Source organism: Cystoisospora suis, assembly GCF_002600585.1.
Source record: "Cystoisospora suis strain Wien I chromosome Unknown contig_1602, whole genome shotgun sequence".
NCBI lineage: Eukaryota > Apicomplexa > Conoidasida > Eucoccidiorida > Sarcocystidae > Cystoisospora > Cystoisospora suis.
Genome location: NW_027154402.1, coordinates 1 through 15269, shown reverse-complemented (window position 1 = coordinate 15269; position 15269 = coordinate 1). Strand labels below are relative to the sequence as shown.

Below are 15269 nucleotides of genomic sequence, written 5' to 3'. Positions count from 1 at the left end.
GCAAATCCTTTGGTCGTTTCTCAGTTCACATGCAGGTACAACCCCCAGCCCGCTGGGAAGGAACTGCATTCTTATTGTTTCCGCTCTTTGTCTATTTGTTCCCGTAGCATGGCATTGGCGATGCTGGAAGTGGCGGCGCAGATTCGATACGAGGTCAAAACAAGCAATCCTATAGGCGTTGGAGGTCACGGAGCGCTAGGTGGCTCAGGCGTGGGACACGGAGGTCCTGGGAAAGACGCTGGACACCACCCAGGTATGAGACAGTTTGATCTCGGAGCGAACGAGAGAGCCGGGGACGAAACGTGGAGAAGCTTCTGTAAGGGTGAAGGCGCTCTCACTTCTTTATGCTGCTGACGGAACAGGCTGTGCGGTTGAGACGGTGCGTCGTTGGCTCGAGCTAGTCTCGCTCGCGGTTCCCGTGCGCCCTTGGCCTCCGGGTGCACACCTGTGAGTGGACAGCCCGAGCTCCTGAGCAGGGCAGATCCGTAGGACGGAAAGATTCCGGATTGGCCTGATAATATGTGTACGAACATATTCAGCGGAGGAGAATCAAGGTGACAGGGACACGGGGGTCTGTAAATTTTGATCCTCGGTGTTGGATACTTGCCGCGACCCCGAAAGGCCGAGCCCAGCTCATGCCGTTGCTAAAAGCAACCGCTATGTTAGCTTTTCTTTCGGAGGTCCCGGCTACTCGAGCGGCTTCTGTCTCTACTTAGGAGGTGTTTTGTTGTGTTCTCGTACCGTCTTTGCTTGGCACTTCATATTCTTGTTTGTCATAGTTGGCAAAGCGTTGTTTCGTCCGCCAGCTGCCTTTTGGATAGCACGCCCAGCTGTGTGTTGATTTGTACGTCTCATCGAGCTTTGCGTTTCTTTGTTCCGGTTTCAGGTGCTCTGGGGGGCCATATGGTCGGTCGTCAAAAAACAGGGAATATTGTCCGGACCGTTCTGCAGTCTCGGCCTCAGCGGATCCGCGTGAAGATTGGCATTCATTCAGGTGAGCCGCCGGTCGAAATTCCGATTCTGTCGCGGAAACGAATGTGTTCGACACACATATCTGGTAACAGATGATCGGTTGTCTTGCCTTCCCCAAGTAGCTTTTGTGTCCTGTGTGCCACAGCTGTGTCGTGAAGTGAGCTCATGGTCTTCGTTCTATACGTAAGAGTGCACTGGCACTGAAACAAGACGTTCATCCGGTTCGCTTCCGCTGCTGTCGTTCCAGGCCGTGTTATCAGCGGAGTGGTCGGGGCGAAGAAACCCCAGTACGCACTTTTTGGCGATACCGTCAACACAGGTAAGACGGCTCAACGGTTATTCTGTTCGCGCTTATGGGACACAGTCCCCGCGTTTAGTGCAGGCGTTTGACCGCTGCGTTAGCTCTCTCAGTATAGTAATGCTGTCGTGAGTGCTGGCGGAGTAGTGCTGTGCTTGAGCAGTCGCCGTGGCGTAACTGGGTCAACGGTTCTCGTTGGGTCGCGATGGACACCGCTTGTTTGTGGAGTGTGCATCGTGGCCGGGTCAGTACGTGTGTGGATTTGCATCGGCGGTAGCATGAAAGCGAGCGGCTGGGCTTGGTGGTCACATACACATTCTTGCATGTGGTGGCCTCGTGTCTGGTCCATCAGCGAGTCGAATGAAAACGACAGGGCAGCCTGGATATATTCACATCTCCGAGGCCTCCTACGAGCTCGTGAAGGATGACGACACCTTGGAGTACGAGCCGAGGCACACGGAGGTCAAGGGGAAAGGCTTGATGAATACATACCTTCTCATTCGAGTGAAGGGTGAGAAGGGAACGGCATGTTGAATTTATTGTGTCTACAGTCATAAAAACACAGACAGGGAAGGAAGCCTGACTATCATTGTCTTACTGCGCACCCGAAAGCCTGCCGGGGGTTGATCAGTTCGTGTGTTCTTTTGTTGCTCTCGGTGGGACTCAGAAAGCGAGTTTGCGCTTTGCTTTGCGTGAGGATCGCTTGGGACAGGGTGACAATGAGATGCTTCAAACTTCGTGATCCACTGCTGCTCTTCATCACCTGTGCGCGTACGGGTTGTTAGTAACTAGCATGCGGATGTGTGTGACGGACTGAGTTCTCTGGTATCAGCAACCTGCAACCAATGATGGTCGTCGCCGTCTTAGTGCAGCTGCATTTGCTTGACTTCCGGAAACTAGTTGTGCCTTCATTACGAGTGGAGCGAAACTGGTTTTTTTCTTATGGTGACGAGAAAGAAGAATTTTCGAGTTCTTCTCAAGAGGCTTCCCCTTGGTGCTGTCGAACAGTGCAGACCTCCGCTTTTCTCTTCGCGTCTTCGTGTTTGATCTCAGGCTCGCCTTATCCTCATTTCGATGAGCAGGAGGGCGGAAGTGGTGACCAGCTTTCCGACTCAGGTACCACCAGATTGTACGGTCTTCTCGATTTAGAGTTAGAGAGTTCGTTTGTATATGTCCACTAACCACGTCCCCTGACTGTTTCTCGTTCTGTCGGGTCGTCAGTCACTGCAGGAGAACCACGTGATGGTTTTCTGTTGATACCTGCCGTTTCGAGGTGCTTCGGTCTCCATGTCTGCTTTGTAGAGAGCGGGCCTTTATGAAGAGAAGTGTCGAACGAGGGAGAGGACGAGCGGAGGACTCTTGGATCCACAAAGGTTGTTGGTCCCCTATCCACGTATTACGTGTTTCCACTGGTGCGCAGGGGAAGCTGTTTGTCTGATGGGCGTCCGCCCTGTCGCCGCAGAAAGTGGACATTTTAGGAGAGGCTGTTGCTCACCGTGGGTAGTCGACGTTTCTTGAGATTTAGTGTGTCCTGTTCAACACGATAGGCGTCTTCAGTTCATCTCTGTTTCGTGTAGGTCTCGTAACCTATAGTATTTTATGTGCGGTTCGGCGTCAGAGATCGGGGTTGTGCGCGGTACCAACCCCACTGAGCTTGCTTCAGGTTCTGAGCCCTCTGGGTGGTTGCTGATTTTCGTGACGCTGTACGTGTGCTTCTCGCGGTCGCCTCGTTCCAGGCCACCCCTATGGAGAGCGTCGGTCAGTTTCACGGCTCTCCCGCCGTGCTTCAACGTGGAGCGTCGTGGCTGGGGAAGCGCCGACTGATGAGCATGGCGTCGCGGCCGGGGATATGTTTGCCGGAGACCCCGCAGGAGCTGCTGGAGCCACAGCTGTAGCAGCAGCGGAGACTTTGGATCCAGAGGCGGCTGGTGTAGCCAACAGCGAAGCTCAAGAAGCCGTGTTAGATGATATTGTCAACCGAGCTGTAGAAGATGCGAGAGTACCTTTGGGATCATCGGAAGTTGAGAAGCGTCTCCAGAGTGGTTTTAGGCGTGCGGATAGCGGTGCTCATCCCGGTAGGTTACTCAGCCTGAGACTGAGCCAAAGAGATAGTGGGCTGCGTCCGGAGCTAAAGTCATTTGAAACAATTGAGGAGCACGGGGCGGCCTTCGACCCGAAGATGGGTAACAGAGCAGAGAAGCGAGGTCCCGAATCCAGCGACGCCGCAGGTGAAAACCGGGTACGGGCTTTTGCGCGGAGGCCAGGGAGAGGAGTGCATGGCCGTGTTGGCCGTGACGGTTTAGAAGAGCCCCACGGAGAAGACTGGAGCGATTGGGCAGATGAGTCGGAAGAGTGCGACGCTAAGCGACAGGTGGAAAGCGAGGACCGTGGGAGTCGGTACTGCGGAGCAAGAGAACGAGTAGAGACGGGGGAAGTCGAGACGGAGGAAGAGGACCCACGCATCGTCGCAGCCTCGACAACAGGAGAGGGGGACACAAGCAGCGGAGCGAGTACAACGAGCCGCGAAGGAGCAAAGCTTACCCCTGCCGGGCCCGGCACCCTTGCTTCATTGGTGAAGCTGGAGGGGGAGACGAGCATGGAGGTTTCCCGGACACGGTGGAAGAGGACAGGCGTCAAGCGGTGCACGGTTCCGTCCCGGAAGTCATACGAAGCGGTTGCAGTGGAGAGCGCAGAGGTAGAACCGCAGTGGAGCAGACCTGGTAGTCTTGTCAGAAAAGCGCACACAACGCGTACCGGTACCGGTGACAGAAGCAGGCCCTCGCGTTTTAGAACAGAACGTCCCAGTAAGTTTGAGGAAGTTGCTCTGGGGCTATTGAATCGAAGGAAGTATGTTTCGGAAGAGGACGGTGACTCGACTGAGTGCCAAGACCAGGTACGGGGGGCACCTGTTTCGGCTCGGTCGCGAAGCGTCGAGAAAGGGAATGATCCCTTCGACTATACTGACGTACCAGTCAGACAGCTGGTGCGCATATATCAAAGACAGCATCGAGTGGGAAGTGTGTTGTCATGGGTCAACGAGGAGCTCCGAGGACGTCGTCCATCAAGCGCTCCGTCAACCCTCGCGCTTCAGGACGAGCAACCGGGTGTGGGCGGGCCGGTGTCAGACGGGGAAGACGGAATCTCGCGAGGTGGTGACATCCGGCTCCTGCAGCGCATCAAAGACGCTCTCCGGCGTACACCAAAAACAGTTGGAGCAGAGCCTTCTGCATTAGAAGAGAATTCGCTGGATGGCACAGGTGATAATTCCATGGAGATCCCCAGCGCAAGAGAAGGGCTGGGAGACATGGAGTCACGGCACTGTACGGGCGTAACACAGCAGAAACTTTTTTCGACGGACATGTCGCACGGAGCGGCGGAGGAAGTCGAGGGTGAAGGTGAATCTCCGGGAGCTGAGGAGCCCGCGATGTACGAGGCTGCCAAAGCGGTGCACGGTGACGATGCGAACGGCCAGCTGCTCTCCAGGAGAAATACGAAAAGCTTCGAAAACGATGGTATGGTTTGGACTGCACGGAACTCCTATTTCTTCGAGAAGAGTCTTTTACCATCCCATTGAGTACATATGTTAGAAGCTCGCTTGGGTAGACTGGATCAGAAATTTCAATGGATGCTGGTTGACGGAAGCCCGTCTACAACTATGTGTAGAAACAGTTCCCCGATCTTCTTGGGTGTGCAGCGTGTGCCGCATGCCGATCGTCAGAGTCACAAACGCCGCTGCAGTTGTATGATTGGGAGTCGTTGGTGAGCCCGCCGCAGGGACCTGGACCTGAAATCGCCGGAGGAATCACGAAGCGTGGTCTGGTGGAGTGTGGGAGGGCTGTTCCATTTGCGGTGCAGGCACAGGCATTGCTGCTGACTACTGCTCCTGGGTCCCCTGGTTGGTCTTTTTTTGTTTTCTACTTTAGGGTCACCTGCCGCACACAACAAGGGAGACGAGGAAGGAAGACAACTGAGCACACGTCACGGGACTTGTCCAAAATCTTCCGGCGCTGATCGTAAAGGAGAAACGTCTCGTCGACCGGGGCATCACGGAGCAGGAAGCCGAGTGCGCACTCTGATGACCTTCTTATATCCTCAGGCCAGGTGAGACTAACGGTGAGATGTTGGGTAGGCCGCAGCAAAGCTGTTGTTGCAAGGAGAAGATGGTGGTGGTCTGCGCTCGTCTCGAGTCCCCTCTCTGGAGGCATGTATGTCTGCATGTACGCACGTACATATTCACAAATATATGTATGTATGTATATATATATATATACATGCATACATACATTCCGTCTGACTGCTAGCATGTATTGAATCCAGATCCTGATGACTCTTCGTACCACTTCGATCACTCGTTCTTTTGCCCTTCTGCATACAATGGACTGTCCCGTCTTCACTGGCGTTCTTTCGTTGGCGGGTTGGCGCTTGTTTGTGTTATCGGTAGTGCAGGCGGGGAGTGTAGCGGTGGCTTTTTGCAGGGGCCCGCATTTCACAGCCGTTGCATGGCAGTTTTTGCCGTGAAGGTTTTCGACGTGGCAGCCATGCAGTTTGTCCGTGCAGATGTGGCCATGTTTTGCAGTTCCTGGTAGTAGTGATTGTGCTGAGCGTGTGTATCGGAAGTGGAACGTGTTCGTAGTTCTTTCTCGGCGGGGACAGGCGGCGCCCCGCACGATCGGATAGTCCTGTAACCATAGCGCTTGAGGATTGCCTTCTAGTGAACTGCCTTTGCTTATGGGCCCGCGCAGAATCTAATACACTGAGTGAAATTGTCTCATGCATGCCGTTGTTGCAGTCGGCGTACCCACAGTCCGGATTTGCAGGGGACCGGCATGACAGCTGGGGCTGAGAATGAACCGGGCACCGAGGGGCGACAGCCATCTAACGTAGATGATGAAGATCTCGGTACGTGCCAACAGGACGAAGGAAGAATCTCAGCTTCCTCAAATATATTTTCACCGTAGGCACGCGTGCTGGCACGACAGGATTGCTTGGCCGCTAACTCTGTGATTGCTTAGGGTCAGGAGATAGACGGGCTGGATTGCCGCGTTCCTTAAGAACAGCTGTCCGTCATTCCGCAAACGTGCGCATACCAGAGAGAAAAATTAAGTGTGTAAAACAAAGAGAGAATATGCTGTTCTGCGTGTCCCTGGACTTTGATATGTGAGCTCTGAACAATTAAGGAAGATTCCTTCCTTTGCATTGGGGAATTGGCGAACTGCCGCTCGAGGCATCAGCTCTTTCCAGTCTAATAGTACATGCGTCGTCAGCGGCTCTGTGAGGGTTCCATGCTCCGGCTTCTTGGTGAAGGCAGCACATTCATCTACAGAGCCGTTTGGTGCATAGACCAGGGCGCTGTTACCTTCCCCGGTCGGTACCCGACGTAGGGTGTTTCCGCTTTTCTGTCTGAGTGCGCTATCCTTCAAGTGTTGCCGAGGCAAAACCGGCTGTAACAACGTTTGGGTCAGTTTATCGGCGGTAGTCGTTCTAATCTCGGGGGGGTGTGAGCTATGCTCGTTGCAGAGGGCGGTGATGAAGTGATCAGGCATGTCCCGCTTTTTCTTTGTTTCCTCTTTAGCTTCTTTGAGAACGATGTATCGTGTGAGTCAGCGCTGTCCTCATAAACGTGGATAAGTTTCCTCGTACGACATTTCTTGTGTCTTCACTTCCCCCCTGGCTCGTTACCCGTAGAGCAGAGCCGCGCCACAAGGATCAGTGTCTCCAGTGAGTGGCTTTTGCTAAAGTTCAAGGACAAGAACCTCGAGGCCCGGTACCGTACTCACTTCTACAACAACAAATCGAATATCAACACCATCGAGCAGGCTCTCATCATCTTCCTTGTAAGGCATCTGGAGCAATTCCACTTTCATCTCGGAAGCCTTGAATTATTTTCCGGGGTGTGCCTCCAGCCGCGTCCTGGTGGTCCGTACCCGGTCATTACTCGCGTATTCTCTTTGGAACGACATCGCCTGGTGGGGGGGCGACGACATCCGCGTGTGTACCCTCCTATTCCGCAGATGTGACCACGTAGAGCTTGACGGTCTGTAGCACCTGTTGACGGGAAGGGATGGGTGTATCTTTCTCGTCAGTGCTAAGGTGGCAGTATGTCGGCGTCATGTCACGAGGGAGGCAACTGTGTTGTCTTCGCTGCCGTTGAAGAAACATCGGTCGTATCCGCGAAGCTTTTTGTCCGTACGGCGACGAGCCGAACACGAGGAGTGATTGGAAGACAGCGCGCTGTTTTTATTTCACGAATGATCAAGGCCGTCTCCGTGATGATGTACCCATCCCACTCCTCATCTTCTCCGCAAGCCCCACTTGTGAACGGTTTCTTGTTTTCGTGTGGAGTTTGTTCTTTTCAGTTGACTTTTTGTGTGCAAACTTTAACTCGCTTGGCGTTGCCTCGAGTCTACAATGCGAGCCCTCAACTAACCGTGAAACTGCACGTCTGCTCAGATCTATACTGGGCTGTACGCGCGACCTACACCCTTGCTGCGTTTGCTCTTTGGATGCTTTTCCACTACCGCAACCGGAAAGAGGTGAGAGTGGTCTTTCAAGTCTCGACGTTCCTTGTACAGCGTGAAACTCGAGGTGATAACGTCTACGGAGATATCACGTCGTCAAAAAACACAGCTCTGTACAATAGTGGTATCGCTGTGTAGGGTTTTGTGGTTGGTCGGGACAAATGCATGCGCAAAAGTAGACACCCAATCGCTTCGCCCCAGTCTCACCACTGTTCGGTGAGACGGTGAACAAAAGCAAACCATCAGGGAGACGAACAGTACAGAGCCATCGGCGCTCACATAACATCCATACATATATGCTGATCGCACATCAACATATTTTTCCTTTGAATACACACATATTTGTTAGGTGCGTATAAGCGCCTATGTTGAATACATTGATCCGTACATATGTATGTATGTATGCATGTATGTATGTATGTACGGAACATACTTGTACATATGTGCATATTCATGTGTGTGTACGTGGGCGGTGATGGTTTCGCAGTGTGCTCCTCCGTGAAGGTTCGCTTTTGTTCGCGGCTCAGGCCAGCAGTGGTCGGACTGGTGAAGGGTTTGTGTATCGTCGTGTTCGTGGGGGCGTCGGATGGAGTGTGCTTACGCGGTTCGCTAGTTTCAGTAATTCTCACCAAGAGGATTCGTTATTTTAGCACGGTGCCTGCGGCATTCTGTTTTTTGAACAGGTGGCAACATGCTTGGAGCTCCGCTGGATGGTTTTTCTACTGAACTTGCTCTTTATCTCCGCATCTTGCGTGTTTGCGCTCTCCAACTCATGGGGTGTCTGCGCTCCTGGGGACAGCACGTCGTCCACGACCTCATCGCAGTCACAAGGGACATCGGAAACCCAGACGGATCAGACTTTCAGTGTGCTTTATCAGGACACAGGGAGTGTCAGCAATGCGAATACCCACGGCTTTGTTACCCGCTCACTAACTGATTCATCACGCACGTACACATACTGGCTTCTCAGTGATACGATTGAGCTCTTCTTTTACATTGTTATTCTTCACCACAATACAGGTGAGTCGCCGTAAGCACAACACTCCTGATGGCCAAGGCACTCAGGAAGGAATTGGCGACAGGAGGTCTGTGATAACTGTCGCTCTGCCAGGCTCGTGTGCCCTCATGGCAAGACATATCCAAGAACGGCAGCTGCAGTAGTACTACCATATAGAACCACAGTGTGCATGAGACTCTGACTGGTTATAGTGCAGTGCAAGTGGGTCGTTGACGCGGGCCTATCTGTCCGGCAGTGTTTTTCGCCGTGCGCCTGTCAGCGTTCGTTTGCTGCGTGCCCTCGCACCCCCGCTTCTCTCTGAGAAACAGCGGCACAGTATCTCTAGGTTTGTGCTTGTGGAGTCGACCCTCCCCCTGAGGTGAATCCTCACCTATGTGGAAGTGTGCATGCGGATCCGCGGGCCGAGAGCTTGCAGTTGCTTCTAGACCCACGTCGCACGTACAGAAGAACGGGACTCGTGGACTGCTGCTCCCATACTGTACTACGTCCGCTCAGGACTTCTGTTTCAGAACTGCATCCTCGTGGACGTCTTGCTGATGACGATGAGTTTGACCTTCATTACAACAACTGCCAAAGAAACTGCTATTACGGTCAGGTTAGTCAGTTGACACGCGTTCAGTGGTTGCGGGGTCTCTGTCGTTGGGCAGGACTCGCTCCTTTCACCGTTCAGGGTCTACTCATGTGTGCCACTTGATTTGGCTGCGCCCGTTCCCAAACACTGCCTCCGATAAGAACTTGTAGGGCAGGTCTTGGATGTGTAGAAACACACGTGTGGCAAGCATAGAAGGCAGGAAGAGCACTTGATCCAGCACACAGTGAGAGGGACGAAGGCAGAAGTGTGGTTTCTCAGAGATCGCCTCTTGACTTGAAGGGCTAATTTTCGCCCGCTCATGCAAAAGAGTTCGGGACGTGGGAGTGTGCATACAATTGTGGTTGTATGTACTAGTACACGGATGCACGTGTTACTCGGATTCTAGCCCGGGGCCACTCACCTGCGCACTCTGGAATTCCTTAGACTTTCAGCCAGCAGTCCGGCCGCGTCGTTCTCGCGCTGTTGAAGGAGCAGGCGGATATCGGAGTGGGCTCAACCGAATCTCATTCTCTTACCAGGTGTGATAGTCTTGTTCTCCGGAAGGAATCACCCGACTTCTCAACTAACTGACTTAGGCGTGTACTTAGAGCATCGGGCGTTACACATGTCGTGTTTCTTATTACACTGTGTGTGTGTGACGCAGCACAATTGCGACTTTTCCTTGCTACGTTTTCTTCAATCTGGTAGGTGCATACGTTTTTTCCTTCACTCCTTGTTCGATGGCGTACGACGGCGTAGGTGTTGTTGTTGCCGTAATGTGTCATGCACTTCATTTCGAGCAGTCAGCCCTCTCCGCTAAGGCAGCTGAAGCCAGTGGCATTTTGCGCACCACTTTCCCCAGATCAGAAAGATCTCTAGATTCCATTTGCTTTTGTCGGGGTCGAGAAAGTTGCATGCGGAAGCAGTGAGCTGCGGATTGCATGACCGACGGAGCTACCTTCTTTCGCATGGCTGTCTGTCGTTTGTTCATGTGGTATGTGTGTTTTAGTTCTGCTCCAAACAGTTACTGGTGTGCATACAGTCTCGATTGCGATTACTTGCTCTCTTTTGTGCTTCGAAAGTATCGGTGGTTTCTGGATTTCCAGTGTACACGGCAGTCAATAGCTACTATTCAGGTTGTTGTGACTCATCAAGTTATTTTCTTACCCCCGACGACAGGGTGGTAACGTGACAGTCGGACCTGGCTCAGATACACTCCAATGAACGGCAGCCACTGTCGACGCCCGTTTTCCTCAGTACGCTGAGGAGCCCTCGCGTGCGGAACTTCACCTAGGCGTACACGGTCCCTTTGTCGGAGTTTGTGTCGGTCGTTATGTGCTCTTTTTGCTGGGGTGTGGTGCATTTGTTTATCTGAAACAGGTCAGCGCTTACTGCAAAGAGTACATTGATCGCCTGACCTTCTACGTCAACGAGCATGCCAAGACAACGGAGAGCCGGGCAACGCAGCTTCTCAACGACATGCTTCCAAAGCAGGTGAGGGGGAGTTGTTGGAACCGCCGGCGCGATTCTTTCCCTGTGCCGCTGCGGTGAAAGTTTGAGAAACGATCAAAACAGAGGGGGAGTGATTTACCAGCGGTCAGCGGAGAAGAGAGGTTCTCTCCTCTTGTAGTCTGTCTTTGATGCATTGCTACCTTGTCCGGGTAACAGGCGAGCTACCTTCGGCTAGTGATCCATGTGTGTTTAGCCAGTGTGTATAGACGGATCACATGTACCTGAATGAGCGACGTTTTGCTTTTCTGTGGGAACACCCGGGTACCGCGAGCAGGCAATTCTGAGGATGACTGGATCGGTGTGAGTTGTACGACGGGTAGATAAGCGTCACGTATGAGTCAAGTCCAATCAGCCATCTGGAGTTACTGTGCTTTCGTTTTTCTCTCAGGTTTTAGAAGAATTCCAGCAAGACAAGTTGAAGCTGGCATACCTGCACGAGAAGGTCACATTTCTTTTTGCGGACATATGTGGGTTCACCAGTTGGGCAAAAGGCGTCGATGCTTGTGAGGTGAGATTTCTGGATTTTGAAAACGACTTCGCACACGAAACTGTCACTATGGCCCACTCTCAACATCTGTATTCGAGCGCCTGTCTGTCTATTTGCTCGTGTGTGTGACGTCATGAGCATTTCGGATCTGTCCCCTTCCAGTGTCTGATGTTCGCGGGCGGGGCAGCCGAAGCGTGGTACGACCTCTGTTCTCTGTCGAGCGACTGTAGTAGCGTATGAGGTCGCGTATACATATGTGTTCTTGTCTTACATTGTTATGTCGACGGGCTCTCTCCGACCGAGAGGGATGGTTTCTGCCCACGACCGTAGCGTGGGTATGGTTTTTCCTAATATTTCAGCTGGTCGCCCGTTTTGTCTACCGTACCGACTGCTGTTCGATCCGGCTGCGGTCGGTACGTATGCTAGTGTTTTGGTGCCTCCCGCGCGGGAGCTGACGGACAAATGGCCAAAGGAGAAAATAGTAGACCCATTGGCGGCTGTGCGTTTTGACCTGATCTGCACAAACCCGTGAGATTCCCGATACGGTTACGTATTCGTTTGCATGTTGAGAGGGAGACATTTTCCTTTGTGGTTTTGACATCGTGTCGTTTTCGGCATGCAATAACATATTGGTTGTGTGAATTCCTGTCGTTCTACACGTGCACAGGTCGTGACAATGCTGCAGAAGCTCTTTGCCAAGTTCGACAAGGACAGTACCAAGTTTGGTCTGTATAAGCTTTGCACAATTGGGGATGCCTACGTCGCTGTTTCCGAGCCCGTAACAGCTGAGAACGCTGTAAGTCATCGCCCGTTTTCCTGGCTACCGGGGCTGTGACGCGTTGTATGTGAGAAGGCGACACAGTCTTTCCCAGCTAAATGAAGATATTCGTGCACTTCGTCGGAGTGATCTTAGAGCAGCAAAAGAATGTGCAAAGATGGGAAAGTGTGCACCGTCACAGCAGAGTGGCTGCACTTGGTTTCTTTCAAGAATCGAGAGGAGTCCGAGCGCTGCATTGCTCATAAGGTGCACGTTGCTCGAGCCTGAACACTTTGTTGAAATTAGGTCTCCTCTTGTTTCAGGTCTTTTCTCAGGACACGTCTTGAAAGAATGTTCTCTGGACTCCATCACCTGTGTAATAGAGCTTTTCTAGTCTGCGGTCCGCGAGTTACATAGAGGAGGGAACCTGGCGGAAGTGGAGGACTTCGTTGAGTCAGTATATGAAAAAGAGTCTCGTGAACGGTGATGTAAGCGTGACCAGAGTTCTGGCTCTCAGCAACCGTACCTTGTGGAGCTGGTGTCGTGTGGTCTTTTTATGATGTGAGGGCTCCGTGAGAGGATGATGCCCGAGAATACGTTTGGTGTGTTTTGTTCTCGGTTTTTTTGTTCCCTTTAGTGCGTGGTTGAGGATTTATTTCAGTGTCCATCCTTTAGTCCGCTGGTGGTTAACTCGTCCACACTTGCAGGAAGTACACTGCACCTGAATAACATGGACTCCATGGTGTGTCTCCACATGCATGTGGACACTTCCTGTTAGTTGAGTTAGTCCTCTTCCCTCGCACGCTGTTTCTTGGTGATTTCTTCTTACAGCAAGATACTGATGCTCGTGAAGGCATGTGGCTCGTACTGCAAATGGCAAAAGCAATGATTTCGAATATCACAGAAGTCCGCGAGCGGTTGAACATCCCCAATCTAAATATGCGTATTGGTACGTCAGTTGCGGGGGGAACTGATTTCTCGGGCCCTTTCGAATCTTGGGGGAGCCAAGCTGTTCCGCGATTTCTTCAATGAGTTGAAAGACTATCCTATTTAGTGGGCTCTTTGTGTCTGGGTTGGGCGCCGCGATGTTACCGTTTTCTAGGCTGTCCTGTGTGTCAGAGAAAAAAGCTGTTCGTCTTGAGATGGTCGCGCCGATGTCTGGACGCTTCTTTGTCAGTGGACAAGTTGTCGTGCATATATGTGTAGAGTCCGGCCAGGATTCTTCGCCAAGTAGAACCATAGATGCCTTGTCCCAGGCACAATTTGGGTGGAGCTCGATGTTCTTCCGCGGCAACATCTGTATGTTTTGGAGGCCCTTCGAGACCTTTTCTGTTTTCGACAGTTTGGACTGTGAGTGATTGTTTCTAGCAGTTGTGCACTGAAAACCTCTTGCAAACGAAGCAGAAGAGAAGGATTAGGACGTGATTGTCAGCTACTCTATATATACCCCTACGTTGTTGTAAATACCCAGGTTTGCATTATGGGAGCTGCGTGGGAGGCGTGATCGGAAGTGGGAGGCTTCGTTACGATCTCTGGGGTATGGATGTTCTTACCGGAAATATGATGGAGAGCAACGGAGTCCCCGGCAAGATCAATGTGTCCGATCCGCTGAAGACCGAGATCGAGAAAGGCTTTCCGGGGTAAGCATGGAAGAGAAGGAGGTGGTGCAGTCAGGCAGAAAAGCAATAGAGGCAGTGGTTGTTAGGTCTTGTTCCGAAGATGTAGCTTCACCGAAAGCAGAAAGAAAGGTCACTGTTACTAGATAGTAGGCTGTATCACTCCGGAACTGAAGGACGACGAGCTGGAACATTTTCTGTTTTCTTCGGAGGGGCGGCCACACAGACGTTCAAGAAGGCAAGGCGTTTTGAATTGCCGGCGACTTCGGGTGTGCTCGTTTGTATGAGAGGTGTTCACTTTGGAAGCCCACCTGGGCGTTGCCTGTTTTGATACTCGGAGCTCTCTTCTTTGTAGGGACACTGAAAGAGGACGGCGTGGTAAGAGCGCGGGGAGCCCAGGGTACGACGAATGTAACATACTAGCATATCGGTCGGGAAGTTAGCGGGATGCGGGTTCGTAGGAAGTCAGATGTGTTCTTGGCGTACTCGCAGGAAGCCGCGGCTGTCCGCTTCAAGCCATACCACAAAAACAAGGAGACATGCATTGAATGCAACGACATCTCTCTCGGAAGTCACTGATGTGTCTTCGTTATTGGTGGCACTGCCTTCATGGGCCCTTACTGGGTTTGCTGTTAGTCCGTCCTTCTGTCAGCATGACTTTCCTTTTGTAGGGAGTTTGCTTTCAAGTTTAACAAACGCGTCGCTGTCCTGGAGAGCACAGTCGACTCCTATTTGATTCGATCATCGTAAGATCTCGTAGTCGTTGTCTCGACGTTTCAGCCTGCAACGTTTATCTTCACGGTATTATCTGAGTGCCTTGAGGTATCCGACTCTGTTTTCGAATGGCTGGATTGATGAGTGACATCCGTGTACCGGAGAGAGGACCACCCTCTGTGCAACGGTAACGTTGAACCCTTGAAGAGTTTGGAGGTACTCCAGCTGCACGACTGGTGTGGGAACTCCAGTGCTTCATAGTCTCACGAGCACAGTTTCGGTGGCCTGCTCTGCTTTTGATAGTGCTGCAGTCCGCACGTGTGAGACGCAGTTTTCCCTTCAGCTAGTACATGCCACGAGTAGCTGACGGTTGCAGGTTATACGCGTCGGCTGAGCGAACGCTGCTACTCACCTAACTGGCTATGGAATCTAACGGTTTTCTGCCGTACAAGTATTGGCTGCGGTCAGGTTCCAGCGTCCTGCTTTAGAGTATTTGATCCCACATCTGTGTACACCGGGGAACTTGCATACTTCTACTGCTTGAGTCGTTGCCTCAGTGTGTGGCCTCCTGAGAGCAGGTTAGCAGGGCGGACCAATCCCCCAGACAATCGTGAGCATTGCCTACTCCATTGTATGGCATTGTAGGCAGTACCGGACATTCTGAATCAGGCACGCAAACGAATTGTCCTCCTCTGACTCTTCTTTGTAGCAAAGAGCTTGATGAAGACGAAGGATGGCACATTGGAGGCTGTATTCCGGCTGCTGCCGCTGGGCCCGTTCCTGCAATGTGCCATCCTTCGTCTTCA

At 52.2% G+C, this 15269-nt stretch overlaps 1 protein-coding gene across 1 annotated transcript in view; it reads left to right on the top strand.

Moving 5' to 3' along the window:
* CSUI_003554 (guanylyl cyclase) overlaps positions 1 to 15245 on the top strand; it is a gene marked incomplete at its 3' end in the record, with an annotated part of 29623 nt that extends 14378 nt beyond the window's left edge. The window contains exons 23-42 of the mRNA XM_068063750.1: positions 108 to 253; positions 887 to 994; positions 1220 to 1291; positions 1623 to 1781; positions 2324 to 2386; positions 3007 to 4782; positions 5194 to 5371; positions 6060 to 6169; positions 6956 to 7104; positions 7627 to 7803; positions 8472 to 8808; positions 9302 to 9401; positions 10042 to 10081; positions 10758 to 10871; positions 11278 to 11397; positions 12044 to 12172; positions 12965 to 13082; positions 13605 to 13773; positions 14421 to 14495; positions 15173 to 15245. Of these exons, the coding sequence (XP_067924274.1) occupies positions 108 to 253; positions 887 to 994; positions 1220 to 1291; positions 1623 to 1781; positions 2324 to 2386; positions 3007 to 4782; positions 5194 to 5371; positions 6060 to 6169; positions 6956 to 7104; positions 7627 to 7803; positions 8472 to 8808; positions 9302 to 9401; positions 10042 to 10081; positions 10758 to 10871; positions 11278 to 11397; positions 12044 to 12172; positions 12965 to 13082; positions 13605 to 13773; positions 14421 to 14495; positions 15173 to 15245 (4213 nt within the window). The remainder of the gene's footprint in view (positions 1 to 107; positions 254 to 886; positions 995 to 1219; positions 1292 to 1622; positions 1782 to 2323; positions 2387 to 3006; positions 4783 to 5193; positions 5372 to 6059; positions 6170 to 6955; positions 7105 to 7626; positions 7804 to 8471; positions 8809 to 9301; positions 9402 to 10041; positions 10082 to 10757; positions 10872 to 11277; positions 11398 to 12043; positions 12173 to 12964; positions 13083 to 13604; positions 13774 to 14420; positions 14496 to 15172) is intronic.
* Positions 15246 to 15269: the final 24 nt, after the last annotated feature.